At 43.5% G+C, this 23,364-nt stretch overlaps 3 protein-coding genes across 4 annotated transcripts; 2 read left to right on the plus strand and 1 right to left on the minus strand.

Moving 5' to 3' along the window:
* Window positions 1-2,049: 2,049 nt before the first annotated feature.
* Window positions 2,050-6,981, minus strand: LOC133906180 (diacylglycerol kinase 1-like). The gene is made up of 8 exons (XM_062347986.1): window positions 6,794-6,981; window positions 5,248-6,398; window positions 4,500-4,866; window positions 4,338-4,414; window positions 3,318-3,437; window positions 2,887-3,051; window positions 2,649-2,786; window positions 2,050-2,568 (listed from the first exon to the last, which is right to left on the minus strand). The coding sequence occupies exons 2-8, from the start codon at window positions 6,394-6,396 to the stop codon at window positions 2,419-2,421; spliced, it is 2,166 nt and encodes a 721-aa protein (XP_062203970.1). The 5' UTR covers window positions 6,397-6,398; window positions 6,794-6,981; the 3' UTR covers window positions 2,050-2,418.
* A 6,271-nt stretch (window positions 6,982-13,252) lies between these two features.
* LOC133906527 (microtubule-destabilizing protein 60-like) lies at window positions 13,253-15,989 on the plus strand. 2 transcript variants are annotated; one of them, XM_062348455.1, is made up of 8 exons: window positions 13,253-14,174; window positions 14,284-14,335; window positions 14,420-14,503; window positions 14,650-14,769; window positions 15,060-15,158; window positions 15,237-15,296; window positions 15,395-15,489; window positions 15,719-15,989. In XM_062348455.1, the coding sequence occupies exons 1-8, from the start codon at window positions 13,330-13,332 to the stop codon at window positions 15,792-15,794; spliced, it is 1,431 nt and encodes a 476-aa protein (XP_062204439.1). In that variant the 5' UTR covers window positions 13,253-13,329; the 3' UTR covers window positions 15,795-15,989. The 2 variants fall into 2 exon arrangements, with proteins under 2 accessions (XP_062204439.1, XP_062204438.1); XM_062348454.1 differs by having other exon boundaries at window positions 15,060-15,296.
* A 1,297-nt stretch (window positions 15,990-17,286) lies between these two features.
* LOC133905695 (uncharacterized) lies at window positions 17,287-20,067 on the plus strand. Its single transcript, XM_062347457.1, has 7 exons — window positions 17,287-17,491; window positions 18,111-18,176; window positions 18,550-18,657; window positions 18,723-18,808; window positions 18,902-18,964; window positions 19,064-19,163; window positions 19,271-20,067. The coding sequence occupies exons 1-5, from the start codon at window positions 17,345-17,347 to the stop codon at window positions 18,906-18,908; spliced, it is 414 nt and encodes a 137-aa protein (XP_062203441.1). The 5' UTR covers window positions 17,287-17,344; the 3' UTR covers window positions 18,909-18,964; window positions 19,064-19,163; window positions 19,271-20,067.
* Window positions 20,068-23,364: the final 3,297 nt, after the last annotated feature.

The raw sequence follows: 23,364 nt of genomic DNA on the forward strand, positions 1-23,364 counted from the left end.
TGTTGCATCGACACTCTCCTCATGGCTGCTCTGCACATCGCGACTGTCGAGCTGCTGGTCCCTCAGACACTAGCACATGTTTGGGTTCCCTACCTTCGTGCGCCTGGTACTGGCAACATCGGTGAGTGTCTTCGTCCCTGACGCGTTCGTAGGCTTGGCAAACCTGATGCACACTTCGTCCTCGACGGCTTTGACTTTGGCATCGACCTCTTCTCAACGATCGGCTCACCCATGTCACCGTTTTCTTCCCTCGTGCCTCCCTGCACCCGTTACCATGGCGCCTTCTTGCGCCTGTGGCTTCAAGAGTTGTTCCCTCGACCACGACAACCCCGACTATAGCTATGACGACCACGGCTATCTCACGCACGGTATCCTTGATCACGGCTACTCACCTTGCTCTCGACTACCTTGACATCAGGCACAAAGGGCTACCATCTATTTGAGCAATTTATCGGTTTCTCCAGTCATAGAATCTATATAGCGTTATTTCGACTGTGGGGATGTCATTAATCTTCCTCTCCATTCTCATTGTCTGCAACGCTTCCGCTACGACTACGAGGGATGTTAGAGTATATTTAGGATATCTTCAAATATGGAAGTTTATGATTAATTGTAATCTCAAAGATATATATCTTATCTCTAGGAGAGGTTTCTTACCCTTCAAGCTTTGTATTCTATATATTCCGCTCTTAAGACTCATTGCAATACATCAATCACATTAATTAATCCTCATACTCCATCAAAAACTTCTAGAATCAAATCATTAACATATAGCATGTATCGTAGCAGCTTCCGTTAAAATAATCTTGGGTGAAATCTAGGCAAATGACATGAATAATTCTGGGCTAATTTGATGATAGAGGGACAATTAGATCAGGTGACTGAGAGGGACACTAAACGCAAACGAAGAACACAGCACACAAAATGGATTTGGGGATCTGACCAAAATTGAACAAACCCTAGAATATAACGAGACAAATGGATTAAAAAAAGAAAACAAACCGTACATCACAGCAGGACATCACCCAATCGGAGAGAATCATGTGAAAAATCCGAGCGAATCTGAGAACAAAATGAAATGGACTTTTATGCTGCAAGTTGCCTGACCTCCTACTTCTTTGGAGGGTTGCCCTCGCCACCGAACGCCGGCGTCCATTTGGTCAACAATTGCTCTTCGGTGCTATGCGAAAAGGCAAATATTTTAGTGTATTTAATAGAGAGTATTTATTATAACCCAGTCTATTTTTATTCCTTAAGACATGTTTGGTTTAGCAGCGACATGTTATTAAGTTAGTCTTTAGGTGCACCGTACATACCAATATTTATAGTTAGGATCTATTCGCGCAGCGATGAATAACCACATATCGCATGTAATGTTTATCAACATATGTAACATCTATACTGGGTTATATGATAATCGTACTTCACAACTATTATTATCTGACAAATTAGATTTTGTATCCTCCTGACATTACTTCCAAAAAAGTTACCTACACAAATACATTAAATGAATAATAAATATCAACAAAATTACGTTGAAACAAATTATACACACTCACTCATCCAATTCGTTTCTTTATTTATTCGTTCGTGTCCTGATAAAACTAAATTATGCTATTACACCCTACTATCACTAGTAGGTACTGCGCTCTATGCAGAAAGATAATATAAAATGACACACATTCACTCGTTAAGTTTCTATTTTTACTTATTCGCTTATGTCCTAATAAAATAAAGTTTTGCTACTGTATTTTATTCAGTCACAAAATGACACGACAACATGAGGAACGAAGCAGGGCCAACCTGTATTCAGCACCTGAGGTACCGAATATAGGAGTTTTCGGTGTCTCAGATACCATAATCAATTTTTCGATGTTTGAGATGCCAAATACAGGTGTTAAATTTGCAAATACACCGATATATTATCTATTTTAACAGATATCGTGACGTTTGTTGTCTATTTTTATATTTTTGCCGACTTTTGATGCAAACCGTATATAAATCCAAACCATTATCTCAACTTTATGTGCACAGGACAACAATCGGAGAGAACCAAACAGCTACTGCAAAAATTTGTGCAAATTGAAAAACAGATAAGCAACAATGTAGCACCATTGTTAAGTTTTAACAAGCCAACAACTGATACCAGAGTTTCTAGCCTGACCAAGCACAACAGAGTATACAGCCATGCTCTGGTAATGCCTCTTAAGCAGCTATGCTCGTTCCAAGAGCGCGTACAAAATCTTATACAAAATTATACACAAGCACAATCCAAATTGGGGTGTAGATACCATGATAGTATGTACAAACGATCAGGCACAGTTTGTTAGTAGCCCAAAAGGAAGCCCTGGCAGCCAAAAACAAGAGAAAAGCTATAGGTTGTGCTACAGAACTACGTGCGTGTGTGTTAAAACTGTCCTACAAAAGCCTAGATGCTATCTCCTGGAGTAGAGTCCTCTTCTGTGAGGCCGAAATGATACCGCTGTTCTCGGCGTTTTCCAGAATGTCGGCCATTATGGAAGCAGCATGACCGAGAGGTTCTTCAGAAACTCTCTTCAGCATGAAGGCCTGCAGAAGAGAGACATTGCTGTGAGTCAGGGAAGAAGCAAATGCTGTTAAATGTATAAAGGGGGGAGAGGAAGGGGAACCTGGCTATGATGAGAAACGTCTATGGTGCATGGCTCCTGAGACCATGGTTCTCCATCCACTTGAATTGGCATTGTAGTACTGATTTCAATCTTTATATGATGACCTTGAGCTAATCTTTGTGCGCGAGAAAGCCCAACCTAGAGCAAGATTATTCATTGTCCATTGGTGGTCCATACTCTATATCAAACAACAAACACCATAAGAGTCTAGAATGAGGAAAAAAAACTTCTTCCATACCTGCAGCCTTCCGAGATGCAGCATTCCTGTGAAGCTAACAACTTCCAGCTTCTTGTCATGCATGGACTGAGGAAGGTAAGTGTCAGAGACATCATCCTCATTCTTCCACAGGTCAACCCCTCCCATGTAACTCCGGATATTGGCAACAAGGATACCTTGAGAGTCCTGCAATTGAAGGAATAAGAAAGAAGGTTACATAGTCGAACCAGAAGATACATCTCTAATACATCCAAAGGTAATGGTAAGCTTGCCAAAGTTTCTTCAAAAAGTGAACCATCCAAGTGTAGTAACTATTTTAACTAGAGGCATCACTATTGTGAATAATTGGGGTTCTTATGTATTCCATCTTGCAGATACGCCAGTCAAAATATGTGCTTACTATAAGAGGAAAAAAAGAGCAGTGAAGAACAGTCACAATGCAATGAGTTTACCTGAGGAATATCAATTTTGAATCCATCTATCTCGAGTTTGACATCCCAAGGAAAATAGTCAAATATGTTATCCATGATGTTCTTTGCTCCCTCTTTTGCATAAAGCACCTTGTTCATAAACTACAAAAATAAATTGTATCCTTTCAGTGTGTGTTTTTTGTAACTATATACACAGAATGATGCAGAATAAAGAGAGCGAAAAATTGTTATGCCTTCTATGCATGGAAACATAATTATCATCTGAAGTTCAATTATAGCAATTAGCAAGGCAAGCACAAATCTGAAAAAGAGAGCGAAGAAAATAGACAATCAAGACTTGAGTAAAACCCATTTTCGAAGTACCAAAGTAGTGTATAAGAAAAATTGCCGTGTGAATACTCATCCGTTACTCATTTTCTTTCAAGAATTTCACACTAAAGCTAGAATATATTTTCAGATATATGTGCTGCCGCACAATAGTTTGTGAATCCAACCATCCACAAATCTTCCATGAATCTAGGTTGTACGGATGCTTACAATAGGAACTGATGCTGCATGTCCAACTCCCAAATGTGTCCCAATGACTGTCTAAGCACAATTGAATCATCAACACCATGTTAATAGGAATCTATTTCCCTCCAGGCTCCAACACAGCAGGAACCGACAATCAAGTTTAAAAACATATGTATTTAATGCATAATATTTCCTGTGCTTTATACAGAAATACAGCACACAATATGTACAGAACCTCCACGTCCTGAGGCTTGTACATATGGCCTTGTGCTATTCTGAACATTATCCTTACTTTTCATAGCATAATTTCAGTCCAAGAGAAGCTGAAAAACATACTGTTTTACTCATTCCATAAATCTATCAATTTCAGCAACTTTGGAAAATAGACTCTATCACTCGCACAAATCATGCCACAGCATTGTCATCCTGAGAAAGTGCAACACGCCAGTCCACCAACAAGTTGCAACAACAAAGGATATGTGTATTCTCACATAGCAGGGATTAAGGGAGCAAGCAAGCAGGGATTACCTGGCTATAGAACCGTTCAGGATTTTCTTCCCTCAGGTTGTGGATATCTAAGGCAACCTTTGCATCGCAGCCAACCCCTGAAAAAGTATCAGCATTACGGTTATCTGACTACGCAAGAATCTACTACAGAATCCAAGCTAAGAAGAAGCTGCATGGACATACCGAAGTAGTTGTTCATAAATTTGGGTGGTGCCATAAGCTTCCCTTGGATGTCCTTTATTGTGATCTTCCATCTGTCAAGAACAGTGACTGCTGCGTGCTCAACATCTCCCAAAACTGAGAATAGACCTCCCCGTTTCTCAACAACACCAAGGCCACCACCCCAACACAAAACCCTCGCAAGATCATTACCAGTACCAGCTGGAAGGATGGCTACAGGAGGCGGAGCTTCGAACTTCTGTTTCTCAATGGCATCCAAAACCCAACCAACAGTGCCATCTCCACCACATACAAGAACTCTGAAGTGGGTTACCTTCCGAAACAAAGCTAAACCAACTTCTGGACCTTGCTGCTTGCTCAACTCAAAAACCTAATGGAAATGAGTTAGTACCATAAAGAAAAGTGGCCTCGAGTTGTATTGTCAATAACTGCCCGAACCCAAAACGTGAATGGATCAAAATGGAAAGGTGGAGCATTAACTGAATTTAAGTAAGCAACTTGCATCAAACTTTATCAGAGTACAAAAAGTCATACACAGTATAAAATTTTGAACAAATAAAGTTTCAAAAGATTTGTTAACGCTGTAGACCAGCCCTAAGCATATATATAAATTCATACAACATGTTGAATTCGTGGTCAACAACAAAAAATTGGGTTGTACGCTAGGAGTGTCAGAAATCGGTGCAAATTATATATATATATACACAAGCTGATTAAATAGCTTAAAGCAGCTTGTGCTTCCTACACTAACCTGGACAGGATTAAGAAGGATCTGCAGACGCTGTCTCAGTGAATCACCACTCTGGGCACCACTTCTCTTGTTGATGAAAACTAGCAGCGGCCTAGAATCAGAAGGCACGTTGACAATTTCATACTTCTGATTGTTCTGTACATGGGAATTCTCGTGTTGTCCATTTGACCTGCTAGTTGTGGTTGTGTTATCTGATACAAGTTGTTTATCTTTCTCTGATTCAGAGCTTTGGTGTACCTCATTAAGTTTGCCATTGACATGATCATCCCTCCTCTTTGCTGTGCTGTTTGCTTCTTGTGAATCTCCTTCAACATCAGATGGTGGCTCAACAGCCCCAGAGCTATCTGAATCAGCAGAAGTAGTACCCTTTTTGTACTTTTTACTACGAATCCTAATCTTCTCTCGGACGGTGGAGGCCAATTCATTAGCCCCATGTGTGATAGAGCTCAAAATCCCTGCTGCACCTGTCCAATTAAGCTCCTTAACACAAAGAGGTGATAATATCAACCGCTTCAATGGTCCCAAGTCACAGATATCACCAGTTTCCTTGGCTAAGTTGCTGTGACAATCAACATGCACCAGTCGTTGACACCACATGCAGTACCAAATTGGAGACCCTGCAAGAAAAGCTCCATTGCAAGATTCATCACAGTAGCAGCAGAAAGATTCTTCTTCAGAGCGATCCGCCGTATCAATCCATTGTACAGCCCACTGGTGAAGGACATGGTCCAAACCACCCATAGAAACACATTTGCAATCCTTGTGTGCATTTCCTGAGCAACTAGGATGCGCAGCGGCGCCACAAATATCACACTGATGGATGGTCCCCCCTAAATACTGAGGGGGCGAAACAGACTTCAAGCACACACAGCATTTCAGACCTTTGCTGCGAGCGATAACTTCTTTCCTCCAAATGTGGGAGGCAGCGGGGACCTTGTCTTTCCATTTCTTGTACCTCTTTGCCCTGGCTTTGATAGCCTTTATCAAGCTCAAGCTGATGTTCTTGTTCAACTGATTGACAGTGTAGTAAATTGTCATTGCACCGACAGATGCAAAGATGACCGTCGCAATTATGACAGACCAGTATTCCGACATCGGCGACATGTATGCCCAAACGTCACCCCAGCTAGGATGCAGCATCTTGTGCATATCTGCAGTGGATTAATGTACAATTAATCAAAGAAAGTAATTGGGATGGAAACTGATGCTTTTATGATGTCATTAACATTTTATTTCAGAGAGTTGTGAGTTCTGAACCTGTAAACACCCATCCTGTACATGTTGAATTCATGTACCAATCGATCAAAAGTACTCGTAACAGACTACAAAATCCTACCCCAATCATGTACATGTTGAATTCATCCATGCAAAATCAATTGATCAAACCAAGACCCCAGAGGCCCAGACACACCCTCGAATCAACCTGCCGACCCTCTCCGGAACCCTAACCCCTAGCCCCCTCGCACCAACCGCAATGGACAGCCAAAAGGCACACCAAAAATTTCCAAATTTCTGCGGGAAACAGAACGGGGGGAAGAGATCTTACGAGATCAGGGACCGCGGGAGAGGAGGCGGGCCGGGAACCGGGGATCAAAACCGCGGCGGCTTCACCGATTCGCCCTCACATTGTGCGCGCCTCGGCGATCGACGAACGCGCCCGCTACTGCTCTTTCCCCTCCGCTCTTTCCATTCGATGCTGCGAGAAGAGGCAAAAGTTGCAGGGGCTGTAATAATAATGAATATATATATATATATATATATACTGTATAAAATATAAAATATGATTCGGCTCCGCTCTCCTCTATCAAATAAAAATCCTTAAAATTTAAATAATATATTCGCTTTTATCATCATTCTTATTCTCTATCCTCCTGCTTCGTTATCTTCTAAGTATCTATTTTATTAATAAAAACAAATAAAAAATCTCATTCGGTAATACTCCTACAACACATTTATATATATGTATCTTAAATTTATATTTGATATTACTATGTTTAAAATTTATATTTTATTGTAATATAGAAGCACTAATTTAAAAAATAAAATAGCTGGGATTAGCTAGGTAGTTACGCCGGATGTATGGCTTCTGATGTCTCGGGCCACGTCACCGCAGCGCGATCGTGGCCGCTGAAGGTGGAGCGGACGGACGAGATCGCGCGCCACCAGCAGGGGGCGGAGTAAATTATCTGTGGACTTGATTCGGGCTGTCTGCGGGGCCCACTGGCAGTGGAATGAAGGGCTTCGGGCGGGACCTGCTGGCAGTTGGACGGAGCGCCGAGGCCGAGACGCTTCCCGATGTAGCTGTCGTTGATGCCGTGCTAGGCGCGCCGACATCCGGACTCGCTGCGTAGGCTTACATGTGGGACCCGGCCTCACAGCCAGACGTGAATGGCACGTTATTATATGAGTAAAGATGCCAAATGAATAGTATTTACTCGGTCGATCCGAGACACGATAATGTAGGTACGGTATGACCTGAGTTAAGATAGATCAGACTAGCACAGCACAAGATAACAGGTCGTGCTTGGGCTGAGTGCATGGCACGGTACGGCCCGACTGAGTCGGGCCGGTACGAGCATGATCCGGCCGAGGTCGGTAAGGACACAGCACGGCTAGGTACGGTCTGACCCGGTACGCATGGGTCGAGGTATTTTCTATTTTCTATATATTTTTTAATTTTACAGTTATTTTTATCTATTTTCTATATATTTTTTAATTTTGTAGCTATTTTTTATTTTATGGAGCCGGTTGTGTTGACAGGCCGCCCGTGGCGCGGTGCCCCACGTGTCTGTCGTGCCCGCTTGCCTGGCCGGTCCGGCACGACATGGTACCCAACAGGCCGTGCCGTGTGCTAAAGAGTATTTGGTTAAGATATTTTATTTTTATTTCAAACTAAAAATAAATATTTAAATCTTTTTATTTTACTTTGTAAACTCTAAATCCTGCATAGAACTCGAAGCTGAAACTCTGCAATCTTATTTAACGATATTTAAGAAATTTTCTCCGAAACAACTTTTATGGGATTGATACCAATTGCAAGGTATTGCTTGGTGCCTGTAAGAGCAGGCGGTGACGGAGCTGATGAGATTTCTAGTATGCTCAGGCACATCTAAAATTTATTAGTGTTAGTGGAGATCGTCTCTGCATATATGATATATTCTATATAGTGCAGTACTCTGGTACACTCATACACACATAATAAAAATTTATCCACTATTGCACGCATGATATAGTTTCCATAATGATTTGTTATGATATTATAGCCCGAAGATTGACATAAAAAATGAATTTTCAAATGGTCACTTGGTTGCCTGTGCACACAATTCTGTATGTGGCATGAAGGAAGCCAACAGAATAGTAGTGCAACATGTTAGTGAAAGGCATGTAATAACCACACGATAATTATTATGTGCAAAAGTTCCTTCAAATTGGAATAACGGTGCCACTTGAGGATCCAGTGTATAACGAGTAAGCCCCCGTGGTCACATTGAGTACAACATGTGTGTTGTTTTGTAAAAAAAAATGCAAATACATTTGTGGTTTTGTAACTTGAGCTAAACATTTGGTTTCCCTAATGGTTCTGCAAATAAATGTGGTTTTGTATAGTTTCAGAAAAATATGGTCTTTTACAATTTACTCGAAATTCAGCTTTTTAGGCGAACTCCAACGGAATCGGCAAATCTCGTGCTACAGTATTTTTGCGGTCTACTGTAGCACAGCATCCATCTCCAACAAAGCCGGCATCAAATGCTACAGCAATGCGGTGACGGCAAAGGAAGGAGACATGGGCGGCTTTTTTGCGGACGAAACGTCGGAGCCGTAACACTGTACGCGGACGCATCCGTCGACGTCGGCCTCGAGCTCGCCGTCCCCGCGGCCACGGGCGTGGAAGGCTACGAACTCGCCGAGGTCCACGAAGCCGTCGCGTTCGGTGTCGAGCTTGTCCATCATGGCGGCCACCACGCGCGCCCCGTGCGAGGAGCTGGCTGAGGCCAAGATGGATGCAGCTCCAAAACAGCAGCAGCAACAGTGGTGCCAGGACTTCCTCCTACGCTCTAAGAGCCCGCGCCTCGGCCCCGCCGCCTTCCCATACTCACCCACCTACTTCCTCCCCGGCTCGCCCTCCGCCGCCAGCAAGTGCCTCAGCCTGCTGCTCTAGCAGCAACAACACGACAGGTACAATCGCCGCCTTTAAAACTTCCATCCCCAAACTCGAATCATTCGATCCAAAGCTCCAACCTTTTCACCTGTACGCGCGCGTGCAGAGCCTTAGGGAAGGGATGAGGGAGGAGCAGGGACGAGAATGGACGGTTAAAGGAAAAAAAAAATATAGGAGAGAAGATAGGATTAATTTATAGAGTATTTGTTGGAGATAGTTAGAAAAAATAGTACTGTAATAGTGATAGTGAATACTGTAATAGTGTTATAGAGTACGGAATTTTAAGGTAACTGTTAGAGTTGGCCTTAACATGCTATGCAAGCTGCAACGTAACGTCACAAATGAAACCTACAGTTCGACAATAATTTTTGTGGTAATATCAATTTGGAATCAATAGATAAATTAAACCAAAAAAATAACATTTTCGAGCAATTTTTTTCATTAGGGAAGCTCTTACCCGGAATGTGGGGAAGTTGTGTTCATACGGAAATAAATTGTATCCTGTGATAATTTTTGCCAAAATCTTGTGTGAAATGCCAAGCTCCAAGCCTGGGATAATAAAGAAAGACATAAAGAGAATCTAGAAGCAATATTATATTTAACTTCTTTAAAAAAACAGTACATTTCAAAAACCAATAACTATTTTGACATATGTTGCAGAAAATTACAACTTTTGTTTTTATTTTAAAAACCTACAACTATTTGATACATGTTAAAAAACTAAAACTTTCTCACAATAAACCCACTTATCATCCTCTATGTTGTTGCCAGAACTCATTATAATAGATGGATTAACCATGAGCTCACTTGTTGTCAGAGGATAATATGTGAACAACGAGCTCGACCTCTCTCACCATTCAATTCGTCTATGGTCGTCACACACCACTTAATGCCATATTGTACAATTAGGCAAAGACTAGCTCCAAGGGATTCTCTTTAGGGGTGATATTTTCATCGTGAAGGGATTTTTTTTTCTTCAGCGCTCCGACAGTTTTCCTTCACGATTTTTTTCACGACGAGATTTCCAAGGCCATTCCCTTCAAGACGAAATTCTCTCTACTTTCCCTTCGTGATTCTCCTCGAAGGGAAGCTGTTGGAGATGAGAGAAAATAAAAGGAATGAGAACGAGGAAGAGAATCGAAAAGGGAACGAAATGAAGGGAATATGGTTGGAGATGAGAGAAAATAAAAGAAATAGAAACATATAATGTTGGATGATATCTATGACTAGTGTTGCCTCTTATACACAACCCATATATTAGTACCATCTTCTATGATCTACACCATTAACAGGGGCGGATCAAGAAGAGGCTAGGAGGGCTCCAGTCTACTGCTTCGTAAGTCAATGGTAGGCCCTTGAAACCCTCCAACAGTTTGTTTGCTATGGATAAGATAGAGGAAGAAAAAAAAGAGAAGAGAGGATAAGGAAGAGAAATAAAAAGAGGGAGAGAGACTTATTTGGCTACTATGCATCTGTCATTGACCATTAATGTTCTCTCCTATCGTAAAAATATGACATAGAAAGAGTGATATGATCTATCATACATTTTGGTGTCTTATGATAAGAAATAAACTTAGAACAATTTTCATGCAGGTTCTTGCAATATTTCAGAAAAAAGAAAATAAAGAGGTCTCAAATCCTTCCAGCAGCCAACCAAAATGAGAACAGAGAACAGATTCACCTCGCAAAGAAAAAAAGATCACGAACAGATTCACTGCAAATCTCACATGACAAAATCCACTAGATGGTAAAAGTCACGATCATTTGATTCTCATTCAATAAATCCACACATCAACCACGCATTTCAACGATTGCAGATACCCTCCCCTCCCCGATCCAACGGCCATGCAGATTCACATCGGCCAAAAACCCCACTTGCGTGGCCGCTAGCCATTGCGCCTAGCGCCGCACAACGGAGTGTGCAGGGGTGCCCGCATTGCCAGAGTCGTTGCAGCAACCATGGCGCCGGTTGCAGCCATTATCGTGAGAGGAGGACGCGCCATCGTTGCTACCAAAGGAGCCCTGACCGCCGGTGTCAGAGTTGGAGCCGCTCGGGCCTCCGTCATTCCCATTGGTGGTGGGGGCTCGAGGAGCAGAGGGTGAGGTGGCAACAAGCATGATCGATGCAGACCCCAGCTTGGACAGTATGGTGAGAGCGCACATTGATGAAGGATGGGAATGTCTTTTGACTCTTAAGGTGGGCATCCATGTAGGAGAACTTGTCGTTGAGGCTGCGAAGAATAGAGAGGACAAGCGTGCAGTCAATACTGCCTCGCCCAAATTCCCGAGCGCATCAACCACGCTCTTGATCTTGCGACAATAGTCAGAGATCAAGATATCGCCTTGCACAAACGTACGGGATTGGGCGTCGAGCTAGAGAGCACGCCTCTCCTTGTTGCCAATGAACTGCTGCTCTAGGCCTGTCCAAACAAGACAAGCCCTAGACGTGGGCGTCATAATGACCTCGAGCAATTTGTGGGAGATGGTGTTGTGAAGCCAGGACAACACTATGAAATCCAAGTGCTTCCAGTTCGCATCATCAGGAGCAACGCGGTCGGAGAGAACGTGATTGGCGAGATCATACTTGCAAAGGGTGTTGAGGAAGAGGCTGCGTCACTTGCTGTAGTTTGGAGATGCGAGGTCGAGGACGATTGGAACCCGTGCTTTGATGTTGAGGATTGCGATAGCTTGCGCATGCAACGCGGTGGTGGCAACCTCGGCATGAGCTTCGGTGAAGGCGAGCAGACGCTCCCCTACATCCTGACGTGCCGCGATCTCGGCCGCTATGCGAGAGACAGCGTGGCATGCCTCTTTTGCACGACGAGCATCATCACCGCCGGTGACCATTGGCTGCGACGATGGTAGGGTTAGAGCGGCGGAAGGTGGGTCGCAGGAGCAAACTAATCTTGTGATACCATAATAGCGAGATAATCTCAATGCATTAATTGGTGATACACACGTTTCATATATAACCAGATTCAGTATCAAATCAACCATCACAGTTTATGGAATAATATCGATGGGATATACATAAAATTTGATAGTACACATGGAAGGCCTAACCGATAGGGAGCATAATCAAAACAAATCAGGAACTATCTAATATTTTCCCGTAGTTGGAGTAGCAGCAGGATGAACATTTAGACTGAACCTAAACTCGGTAAAGATAGCTAACGGCAGTCCCTCTGTGAAGATATCAGTACGCTGAGACGAAGTCCGAACATAAGCACCTGAACAGCACCAACAATGAGTTTAGGTCCCGTACAACACCGGCAATCAGCCCCCGTACGAAGTCGGTGATATGATCTATCATACATTTTGGACGTCTTGTGATAAGAAATAAACTCCAAACTATTTTCACGCAGGTTCTTGCAATATTTCAGAAAAGAAAATAAAAATGTCTCAAATCCTTTCAGCAGCCAACCAAAATGAGAACAGATTCACCTCGCAAAGAAAAAAAATCACGACAAGATTCACCTCGCAAAGAAGAAAAAAATTACGAACAAATTCACTGCAAATCTCACAGCACGAAATCCACTGGACGGTAAAAGTCACGATCATTTGATCTTGATCCCCACTCAATAAATCCACCCATCAACCATGCGCATCAACGGCTGCAGATACTCTCCCCTCCCCGATCCAACGGCCCCGCAGATTCGCCGCGGCCAAAAACCCCGCCCGCTTGGCCGCTAGCCGTTGCACCGCCGCACACCACCAGCGTCACGTTGCACTGCTTCCAACCCCCCCCCCCTCCCTCCTCTCATGCGGAGGCTTCCTCTGCGTGTCCTCTATAAATCGGTCTCGCTTCCTCTCCCAGGATTCGAACGCAAATTCCTCATTACTCTCGTTCGTCAACCGCCGTCCGCATTGGCCGTTGAGATTCGAAAGTTTTCTCTTTCTTTTGATTTGCGTTTTGATCGGGTATGGCCGCTCCGGCGAGGAAGGCCATCAGAGGAGTGCGGCGGCCGTTCGCGCCGGTGGTGGTGTCGCCGTCGCCGTCTCTGTCGGGGAATCAAGTGGTGCAGGAGAATGTGGTGGAGCCCGAGGCGGCGTCGTCGTTCGCGCAGCGGGTTCGGCGGTTCGGGAAGTGCGCCGGCGAGAAGGAGGCAGCGTTTCTTGGCGTCGGCGGTAAGGCGGTCAAGAAGTGTGGCTCCGGCTCGTGCTCGTCCCCTGTTTCTGTTTCCATGAAGCCGGCTGCGGTGGCGGCGAGGACGGGGAGCAGGAGGAGGATGGGGAAGACTGTCAAGAAGCGCGGCTCCGGCTCGTCCCCTGTTTCTGTTTCCAAGAAGTGCTCGACAGCAATGGCGAAGGCGTACGACGCGCCGCTGTTGTACTTCTCCGAGGAGCGGGACGACAAGGTGAGGGCCAAGTTCTCGTCCCCCTACGACGATGCGGACCAGAGCCGCCAAGAACGGCGTGGCGACGAGACCTCCTCGAGGAAGCGGACGATGAGGAGCGTGGCAATGGAGGAGGCCATGGTGGGTCTCCCGGGGCCCGGCGAGGGCCGCGTAAAGTACCTGGTGCACACGTTTGAGCGGCTCCTCTCTTTGGCCGGCGGCGGTCCCGAGGCGCGGAGCAGAGGCGCGAGGAGGAGGAGGAGGAAGAACGAGGCGACGCCGACGGCGAGGAAGGCCTCTGAGTCATCGTCAACGCCGACGGCAGCCGACGAGATCGACGTGTCGTACCCCTCCATCGTCTCGTCGTCCGAGGTCTCCTTCCCCGCCATCGCTGGCGTCCCATGCATCCTCGACGCCTCTGACCGCACCAGGTCTCAGATTACAAATTTACGATGAATCACCGCATTGCATTGCTTTGCTTTGTTATGCTTCATCGCTGTTCTTGACTCCCACCTGACGATTTCTTGTCTGCAAATTCAGCAGGATCAGAGCTGCACGAGACCAACGGCGGCAGAGGCAGAGGAGATGCGACGTAAGCTGCGCATTCATAAGCTTCTGTTAACCTGTTTGGTTGAATTCAAGATGAGTTTGTGTCGATCTTGTTCACGCATCGCAGAGCACCGGCTGGTCGGAGAGGAGCTGGAGCAGGAAGGTGGTGACAAGGGTGACGAGCCTGCGTCCCTTCAACCTTAGGACCGAGGTATGAGCGACGCAATGCTCATCCTGTTCATCTGTAGTGCCGTAAAACACCTAACCATTGCTGATGCATGATAATCATGGTGTACATATGTTCGCATTTGACATGCATGGTGACTGAAGAAACTATGCTTCTGTTCTTGCATTCAGCAAAGGGGGAGGGTGAAGGAAGAGAATTTTGTTCAGAGAATGAGGAGGATGCAGCTAGAGGAGGAGAGGATGCGCAATCCACTCGCGCAAGGTCTACCGTACACCACCGATGAACCAGAGGTATGGCAACCACGGCTACGATAATTTCAGTTCCCTGTGTTCAATTTTACATTGCTAGAACAATGAATTGTCGCTTCATCATGTCCGACTAGGCCTACAGGAATTCTCGTGTACAATTATAGGCCTAGAACATCGGTTGCAGACTAAGAGCAGTTTAGTCTTGCACCATTGCCAGCGCCGATGATTGGGTACAGCGGCACACCGCATTTGACTATTTTCAGTGTGTTTCCGAACTTGTCAGTTATTTGGAGTGACAAGTTCTGTGCAATCTTTCTTTGATCCTTCTACAGAATCCGGCGAAACCTCCAATGAAAGAACCCACTGAACCGATAGATCTTGTGCTGCATAGCGACGTCCGTGCGGTCGGTCGCGCCAAGTTTGATCACCAAGTAAGTCGTGCATTGCGATGCTCGCTCGCCGTCGACGAGTTCCTGAGGGCTATGCACCGGCTATCTTCGATCCTGCAGGTCGCCGAGCGCAGCAGCTTCCTGGAGGAAGTGAAATTGGCAAAGGAAAGACAGCAAAAGGTATGCTCGCCATCTGAAAGTTGCAGCCCATGGCTCATCTTATTCAGATGCAAGGTTGAGATCACACCAGAGCATGGTGTGATGTGTTTCTTCTGCAGGTGGATGAGGAGATTGAGATCAAGCAGCTGAGGAAGGAGCAGGTGCCAAGAGCACATCCAATGCCAGATTTTACCAGGCCATTTGTGCCGAAAAGGTGTCGAATTTCGAATCCTTTTGTCTTTCATAATCTTATTACACCTTCCGCATGATCAATCAATCAATCTCACAGATCTCAGGTTACATAAATTCGAAGCCATTTACTGAACCATTTCCAGCATGCATTTCTGTCAGACTAGTCATAAATCATAGTTTCATGTGCATTCCCATACATGCAACTGTTCATTTCGAACTATTTCAGCTGAAAATTTTGCCTGGAGATGCAGGTCAGTGAAGCCTCAAACAATTCCCAGGGAGCCAAAATTTCACCCCAGATTGATGAGGCACGTCTCGAAGGCGTAATCAGCTTCAAAAAGAGTAGTAGGCATCATTGTCGTCATTGTCGTCATCGTCGTTGCCATCGTGGCTACTCGAGCTGTTCAGCGAATGTGCTAGCAGAGAGCAACTTTATTTTCCAAAACAGAAAATGCTGTGCATCAAACATCTTTTCTACCTAAGAAGCTGAGTTGATGTAATATGTTGAATGCGTGTATAATAAGAGCCTTTTGTGTTTTGATAATTTTTTTTGCTGTGCATGTATTTGGTTATTTTGTGATCCATTTTAGTGCATGCTTGTGCTGCACTAATTATTGCCAATTGACATATCCAAAGGGCGCTTTCAATCACAAGAAATGTATTTGTCCACAATTCGTTTCGAAGAATATTCAGATGAGTAACAGCCTTTTTACTGTGAGAAGATAAAAATGCGAACCGACTGATAACACTGCAGAGTGCTGCCCATGGAGAGTTGTTGGCGCAGTTTATTGTAGTGTCCATTTTGGAGGGAATGCTTTTCCAATTTCAAATATGGATCTGAAATGTGAATCTTTCTGTATTTTAACATTAATATGATTCATTTCAAGCAATTCAATTTGTAATATGTGCAGTCCTAAAAAAAAGAAGATGTGCTAGAAATGCATAGCAAGCCCAACCTTTTTTTTGTTGAGACCAATGTATGGCAACCTTTCATGCTTGAACATGTGTGTTAGGAAGGCACTTTTAATCATTAACAGGAAATTTGATTTATTCTCCACAAAAGTTATGCTAAATAAAAGAACAATGTTTCATAAAAAATACTAAAACTAATTTCCTGAGAGGTGGATTTTTTTTACACCAACTGGTGGATAATCAAACGGCGCAACTCGTTTGCTTTAATTGGTCCGGAGTAGCAACGGTATCTGACAGGCTGGGCCAGTAGCTCATAAAAGCTCATAAAATATAGGGTTAATTAGATTCATATCATTATAAATATCGCGATTTTAAAATATACCATTATAAATCTGGTATTTAAAACTATGACATTATAAATTTGTTAAAATTGTATCTATGCTATTACAAATCTTTTAAAAAATTTAATCAATACCATTACGAATCTCCTAAAACTTGAGTTCATACCAATACAAATCTCTTGAAATTGGGCATATACCATCACAAATCTTTTTAAATTGGACCTTTGCCATTACAAATATCGGATTTGTAATATCATATTTCCAAATAGCAATTTATAATGATATATTTTGAAACCACGATATTTATAATGGTATGAATCTAATTAACTTTAAAATATAAAACAAAACAGTAATTCAGAAAAAGGAAAAAAAAAACCCGTCGAATTCGTCCTCTTCTCGATCGGATTCGCGCGGACTCCGCCGGATCCGACCCCGGGAGGGGCCGCCGACCCGCTCCGTCGCCGTGGCGATAACCCACCCCCCCCCCCCCGGGTCCTTACCCGTCTCTGTTTCAGGATAAGATGGCGGCGACTACGACGAGCAAGGTGAGTGTTTATGGTGGGACATCGTGTTATTTTTTTTTCATCGCGGGATCTGCGTGTCGTGTGCGTGTGGTGAAAAACGATGTGCCTCGGTGTGCGCAGATCGCCGGGCGAAGGGCGGGCTGCCGTGCTCGGCGACGGAGGGCACGCTCCGAGAGGTTGGTTTCGCTCCCTTGGTTTCAGGGTTGCAGTTACCAATGGGGCTACAGGATTGCATATGTGCAACAGTGTAAGTGTTGTTGCTCTGATGGTATTGACAAGTTCAGGAATGCTGTGCTGCATAGGAATAGGGATTGACAGAGACCCGCATTTCAACGATTTATGCTGTAGTGTCATTCTGTTAGCTGAATTGGTGGCTTGCGGTACTGTAGATTCCACATGTTTTGATCTCCGTGTACTTGCTTGCTTTACAGTTTTCACAAAAAAAGTTATATAAGTTGGGAGAAGGGGTTTAGGTTTTCTCGTAATCCAACATGGAAGAGGTAAATCTGAAAAACCTCGCTTGCATCTTTGAACCTCTCATTTTGTTCTGTTATTTGGATGCGGAATTGTAATATGTCAAGATGCAAAGTTTCATGCTCATGTAGTAATAAGAGAACTATGTGTTGTTATGACTTATGAGGACCAGGATATTATTTATTTGAGAGTGTTGAACTTAATTTTGTGTAGAATTGTTGCTATCCAACTTATTTGTTCTCTTCCTCTTAAAAAAAAAACTTATTTTCCTCGTCTCTGAAGTTAGAATAGATGGTTTGTTGAACTTCACTTTAATTCATGTTTAAAGGAAGTTTCCGTGCATTTTCTTGGTTGTGAATGACTCATGGGACTGACTTGTGTAGCATCAACAGGTATTTTCTCCTTGTGGAGAGATTGTTGTTGTGCGGATAATGGAAGATCATAATGGCCTTTCAAAGGTCTGGTACAACTCTACAGTCTTGGACATTGCAATATATGGTTTCAGTCTTCTAGATATGCTGTTTATTCCACATTATCATGGAAAATTGAAATATATTTTTTTTACTGGAAGCTGTCCAGTTTGACCACTTAAAGTCATAATCTAGTTTCTATAGCTTGACGACTTCCATAATATAATTGCTAAAACAGCGAATCACTAATTCCAGCATCAATCAGTTGAACCGGCAGTTTTCTGATCTTTAAATATGGTTTCTGTAGGCATGCCTAGAGCCTAATTGAAGGAAATAAATTTCTTATTGCGTATTGCAGTAAGGAAACAGGACGGTGTATATGTTGACTTTGCTATATCTTTTTTGTACGTTTATCTCCTAGGTGGCTGATATCACCGATCCCTATGAATCAGCTGTTATTTCACTACCTTCAGCTGTCAATAAACTCTTACTTCATATTCTGCATCTTGGAATTGGCACTCGATACGATGAAAGTAATTTGTACAGAACACTTAAGTACTTTCTTTTGGGGTTATGAACCATCTTTCTTTCCAGATTGACATCCATTGCGTAAAGAGCCTCAATGAACTTCCTGAGTCATCTGCTGTTGCCGTCCTTAATCAGGCGTGCAGTTGTGTCACGTAAATGATCTCTGAGCTCTCACCTGAACTATGACATTTTTAATCCTGGCCAAAATATCTTGACAGCATTATGATGATTATTTGTATATGCAGTTTTTGATATCAGGTGGAGATAAACACAATAAAGGAGACTATTTTGCTTCATTAATTGCTAAGGTTGTTACTACCTCCCTTGTTTAATATCTTCATTCCACCATTTCCTTTTCACTTTCTTTTTGGTGAATTTCTTGTAATTCGTGGAGTTTTAACTTGCAGCACCAGGCTCCAACGGTCCAACCTTTGGCTTAGTTCACACGTTACATGGTACCACTTATTTGCCAAGAAATTCTGAAGATTATGACTACACGGCATCCGGGTGGGTTTGCAGTGCACTCACATCCTTGCAGTGGCAGTCTTTCTGAGTTACTGTAAATGGTTCATGTGATAGTCGACTTTGGACAATAATTCTCATTTTACCTGCAGGAGCACTAGATACAGCTCTACGGGCCATTATCCTTCCTCCTATTATGTTGATGATCCACCAGTGTCTCAGTCAAGGATTAGAAGATACGCTGAAGAAAGACCCACCATGGTACGCAACGCGGAACCAAGGCCTCGACGAGAAGAAATAGCTAGCATCAGACGATACCCAGAATCAACATTAGTGCATGAATCGAGACACAACACTGGAAAACATCTTGATCAAAGATACATGCAAGAACGGAGCTCAAATATTGAAAGGTCACCTGAAGATGTTTTGTCTAGGGAAAGAAGATTCTGCCTGCTGCAGGGTACAACACAGACGTAGGCCTGGAATTCCGCTCCAGGTCTTCTGCTGAACGCCAACAAGTAAGGTTTGATCCCTTCACGGGGGAGCCCATCAGGCCAGAACCAAACCAGCGGCGCTCAGGAAGCTTGTACTGATCGATTGGCTGAAGCGACACTGGATATGTCTGATAAGATCATGTTCCTGAAGCGAAGCTAGATCTGGATGTGTTCTTATCTGTTAAGTGCCTCAGTGAGCTGTTGCTTTGAAGCCTGCATATCGAGTTCCCGAGCCCTAATGCATGGACTAGCATGTTTTATTTATGTTCGATATGTCATCTTGGTACTTAATGTCAGAGGGACTTTTGTGCCTACGTCGTATAAATACTATGGTCGATAAAACATCCAAGAATACAATGCTTTTGTTGGTATTTTCTTGTGATAATAAAGTAGTAGGGCCAGTGTGGAACCGCAAATGCTACGTGCATTGCAAGTGCTCTTTTGCCGATTCTTCTTTAAGTATTGTCAATTGTTGATTGTTAACTGGAGCTTACTCGCTGACTTCACAAAACTTGTTTTGTTCAGTTGGAATGCTGACCAAGTTACCATGCCTTTCTCATATTTACTCATCTAGAGCATGTCAAGTGAGATGACTGATTGGCCAGATGGCATGAGAAGAGAAACTTGCTGCTTCCTGATGATGCTACCTTCTCTTCTACTGCTTCATCACTAACTCCCCATCCCCCTGAAACTTGCATAGCGTAGCATGTTGGTGATCAGGTGTAATGCTGGTTATGCAAGCTGTATAAACTTGCACAAACTCGAGAAAAGGGCCGTCTCCATGCGTAAAAATGAAATCGCTTGCGAGATAATTGTCAAACGTTGTACAATGAATTTTGGAAACCTCTGCGCACTGAAATGATTAAAGAAAATCCATATTGGAGAAAGAGCTCTTTGGCCCAATGCCGAAAGTTTGCGGTCATGGCGATTGGTGCAGTTGTGCAATGATATCAAGCTCGTAGCACAGATGCTACAGAACACAACAAAAACATATTTTCGATCACAGTCATGTAGGAGTATGGAGTTGAATTTGCTCTTTCAAATCAGATACTCCATCAGCTCCATTGGAATAAGATTAATGGATGCAAGCTGGATTTGCATGGTAGGGTATGGGTAACCCCCTATCATTGACCTACCGCCCAACCTGACAGTGTCCTCATCACATACAGAACGATCTTTCGGATCATTTTGAGCTGCGGTGATGCTCTACAGTAATAGTATTCAAATTGTAAATTCGTCTCTATCCATATGACGCTATCCAGCTGGAGAGAATCTCATATTCATAGTACTGCACTACTTCCTGAACAGTACGAAAGAAGGAATAGTTTACATAGAATTCAAACTTTCTTTTGGATCAGAATCAACCAGCTACCAGGGGAAAAGATCCATAACAAAAATTATCCGAACCAGTAAATTAAAAAACCCACATTTTTTGGCGTGACATTATTCAGATCCAACTTGCTGCAGCGTTCATGTACAAAGAAAAAATGAAATAAAATTCTTCATAGTCAGTTGATGTGACCATTAAACATGCCCAACGAATCATGAGTATGCTGAAGATGAGAGGTCAGGTCACTGCAGATGATTGAGTTCTTCAGAAGGGAGCACAGTGCACAGAGCTGGAAGAAAGCATCAGCTCATCATCCCCCATGAATATATGTTCTGGGACCCAACCCCCAAATTAAACGGTGGTTATGCTGTCATCAGGGGTAATGGACCACCCTACACCAGAGCACACACTGGCAGCATTTGCTTCGTGAATTGATTTGCATATATTTTTTTTTCCAGAATGGGGCCTCCCCGAATTTCATTACCAGGAAGCAACGAAATTACACATAGTTTTCTCCGATGGAGCAAAACAAATACTGAAAGCTAAAAGGAATACACAGCTGTAGAAACCACCAGCGCAGCACCGAGGGCAGCCCTATACAAACACCCACACAGCTGCCCAGATATGTACAGAGAGGAGACAGCGTGAACTACCAGCATCAACCACGGTGCTAGGAGCAAAAGAAAGCAAAAGCCAACGGCAGGACATACAGCACAGAGACGGATCAGAAGGCCGGTTTGCAAGAAGCAGCACAGCCTTGAATTCTTTCCTAGGAGAGTTTGACAATGGCTGCATCGGATTCACCAGCTTCATCTTGAATCTTCGCGATCATCTCAGCATCGTTCTTGTGTTTCTTGGAATGGAGCTGGAGGGCCGTCTCCTGAAGGATGTGTATGCCCTTCCGCAGCATATCCTGGCACTGATCAGTTTGGAGACCTGCCCAATAGCACATAAAGGAACAAGCAAGGCAGATAAACTCAGTTGGAGAGCGCACAAACTTTTTATCAAAGATCACCCTATTTCTCAAAGTCCATATTGCCCAGACAACTGCAGCTAATCCCATCATATGAAATTTTCCTCCACCTGGAAGATGGTGCCTGACCCAAATACTATACTGCTCAAAGTTTGATGGCCGGCACTTAGCACCAATAACCCACCCGATTAGGCTCCAGCCGTATTTGGCCATGGGGCAATCAAAGAACATATGCGAAATGGATTCGTGGTCAGAGCAGAAGACACATCTGGGGTCACCCGTCCAATTTCTTCTGATCAGATTATCTTTAGTAAGAATCGCGTTTTGTAGCAGCAACCACAAGAAGATTTTTATTTTTAGGGGAATCCTGGCTTTCCAGACCTCATTATAGGTCAAACCATTGTGATCTCTGCACAGATGTTTATACATTGATTTTACAGTAAACTTTCCCGAATTTTCCCAACGCCAGATAGGCTTATCTTTTTCATTGGACAGAGCACATGTCAAAAGGATATCTTTCAGTCTTCTTAGCTGATTTTGCATATTCTCGTTGAGCCACCTTCTGTACGAGAAACACCAATGTTTAGAAGCGGCTATGTCAACAGTCATATTCTGATCCTTGCAAACCTCAAAGAGATCTTTAAATTTGTCCATGAAAGAAACTTCACCACACCAAGCGTCTCTCCAAAAATCTGTTTTTTTTTCATTGCCAATTCTCATTTTTCTGCCAGCCAGGTAAAGGTCGTTCACCTTCAAAAGGTCATTCCACACAGGGGATTGATTAGGGTTACTTTTAAGTTGGGCAATGCTTTTCAACTTGATATATTTTTTGACAACAATCTGCTGCCATAAGCCAATCTCATTTTCCAATTTCCACCACCATTTGCACAACAGGCTTATGTTTAATTTCCTAAGGTCCTGGATTCCCAGCCCACCTTTACTCTTGGGACTGCATACTTTAGTCCATTTGACAAGGTGATATCTTTTTTTTGTTCTGCCCCCCTGCCAAAAGAACCTTTTCCTGGTTTTGTCCAATTTAGCATGAATAGTTTTGGGTAACAGATACATGGACATATGATATATGGGAACACTACTCAGACTGGAGTTAACTAAAGTAGTCCTTCCACCAAGGGAAAGAGAGCTACCTTGCCACCCATCTAGTCTCTTAACTAGCTTCTCGTCCAGATGTAACCAATGCGTCGCAAGCAACCTGGTACTTGAAACAGGAACACCAAGATACTTGATAGGCCAATCTCCAGTAGCACAGTTGAACATCTCGGCATATCTGTGTTTCTTGTCTCCCTCTTGATCAATCATGAGGACTTCACTTTTTTGAAAGTTTATTTTAAGCCCAGACATAGCTTCATAGTTATATAACAACAGTTTTAAGTTGATAGCCATTTCCTCATTGTCATCCATCAAAACAATTGTGTCATCAGCATACTGCAG

The sequence above is a fragment of the Phragmites australis genome, chromosome 23 (genome assembly GCF_958298935.1).
Source record: "Phragmites australis chromosome 23, lpPhrAust1.1, whole genome shotgun sequence".
NCBI lineage: Eukaryota > Viridiplantae > Streptophyta > Magnoliopsida > Poales > Poaceae > Phragmites > Phragmites australis.

Excerpts from the sequence above, each read along its gene's own strand:
- LOC133906180 (XM_062347986.1), bottom strand. The coding sequence starts at position 6,396 with ATGCACAAGATGCTGCATCCTAGCTGGGGTGACGTTTGGGCATACATG. Across the intron at positions 4,867-5,247 it reads TCCTTCTTAATCCTGTCCAG|GTTTTTGAGTTGAGCAAGCA; the intron begins GTTAGTGTAGGA and ends CATTTCCATTAG. Across the intron at positions 3,438-4,337 it reads CTGAACGGTTCTATAGCCAG|TTTATGAACAAGGTGCTTTA; the intron begins GTAATCCCTGCT and ends TTATTTTTGTAG.
- LOC133906527 (XM_062348454.1), top strand. The coding sequence starts at position 13,330 with ATGGCCGCTCCGGCGAGGAAGGCCATCAGAGGAGTGCGGCGGCCGTTC. Across the intron at positions 14,175-14,283 it reads GACGCCTCTGACCGCACCAG|CAGGATCAGAGCTGCACGAG; the intron begins GTCTCAGATTAC and ends CTGCAAATTCAG. Across the intron at positions 14,504-14,649 it reads CCTTCAACCTTAGGACCGAG|CAAAGGGGGAGGGTGAAGGA; the intron begins GTATGAGCGACG and ends TCTTGCATTCAG.
- LOC133905695 (XM_062347457.1), top strand. The coding sequence starts at position 17,345 with ATGTGCCTCGGTGTGCGCAGATCGCCGGGCGAAGGGCGGGCTGCCGTG. Across the intron at positions 17,492-18,110 it reads GATTGCATATGTGCAACAGT|GTATTTTCTCCTTGTGGAGA; the intron begins GTAAGTGTTGTT and ends TAGCATCAACAG. Across the intron at positions 18,658-18,722 it reads GAATTGGCACTCGATACGAT|ATTGACATCCATTGCGTAAA; the intron begins GAAAGTAATTTG and ends CTTTCTTTCCAG.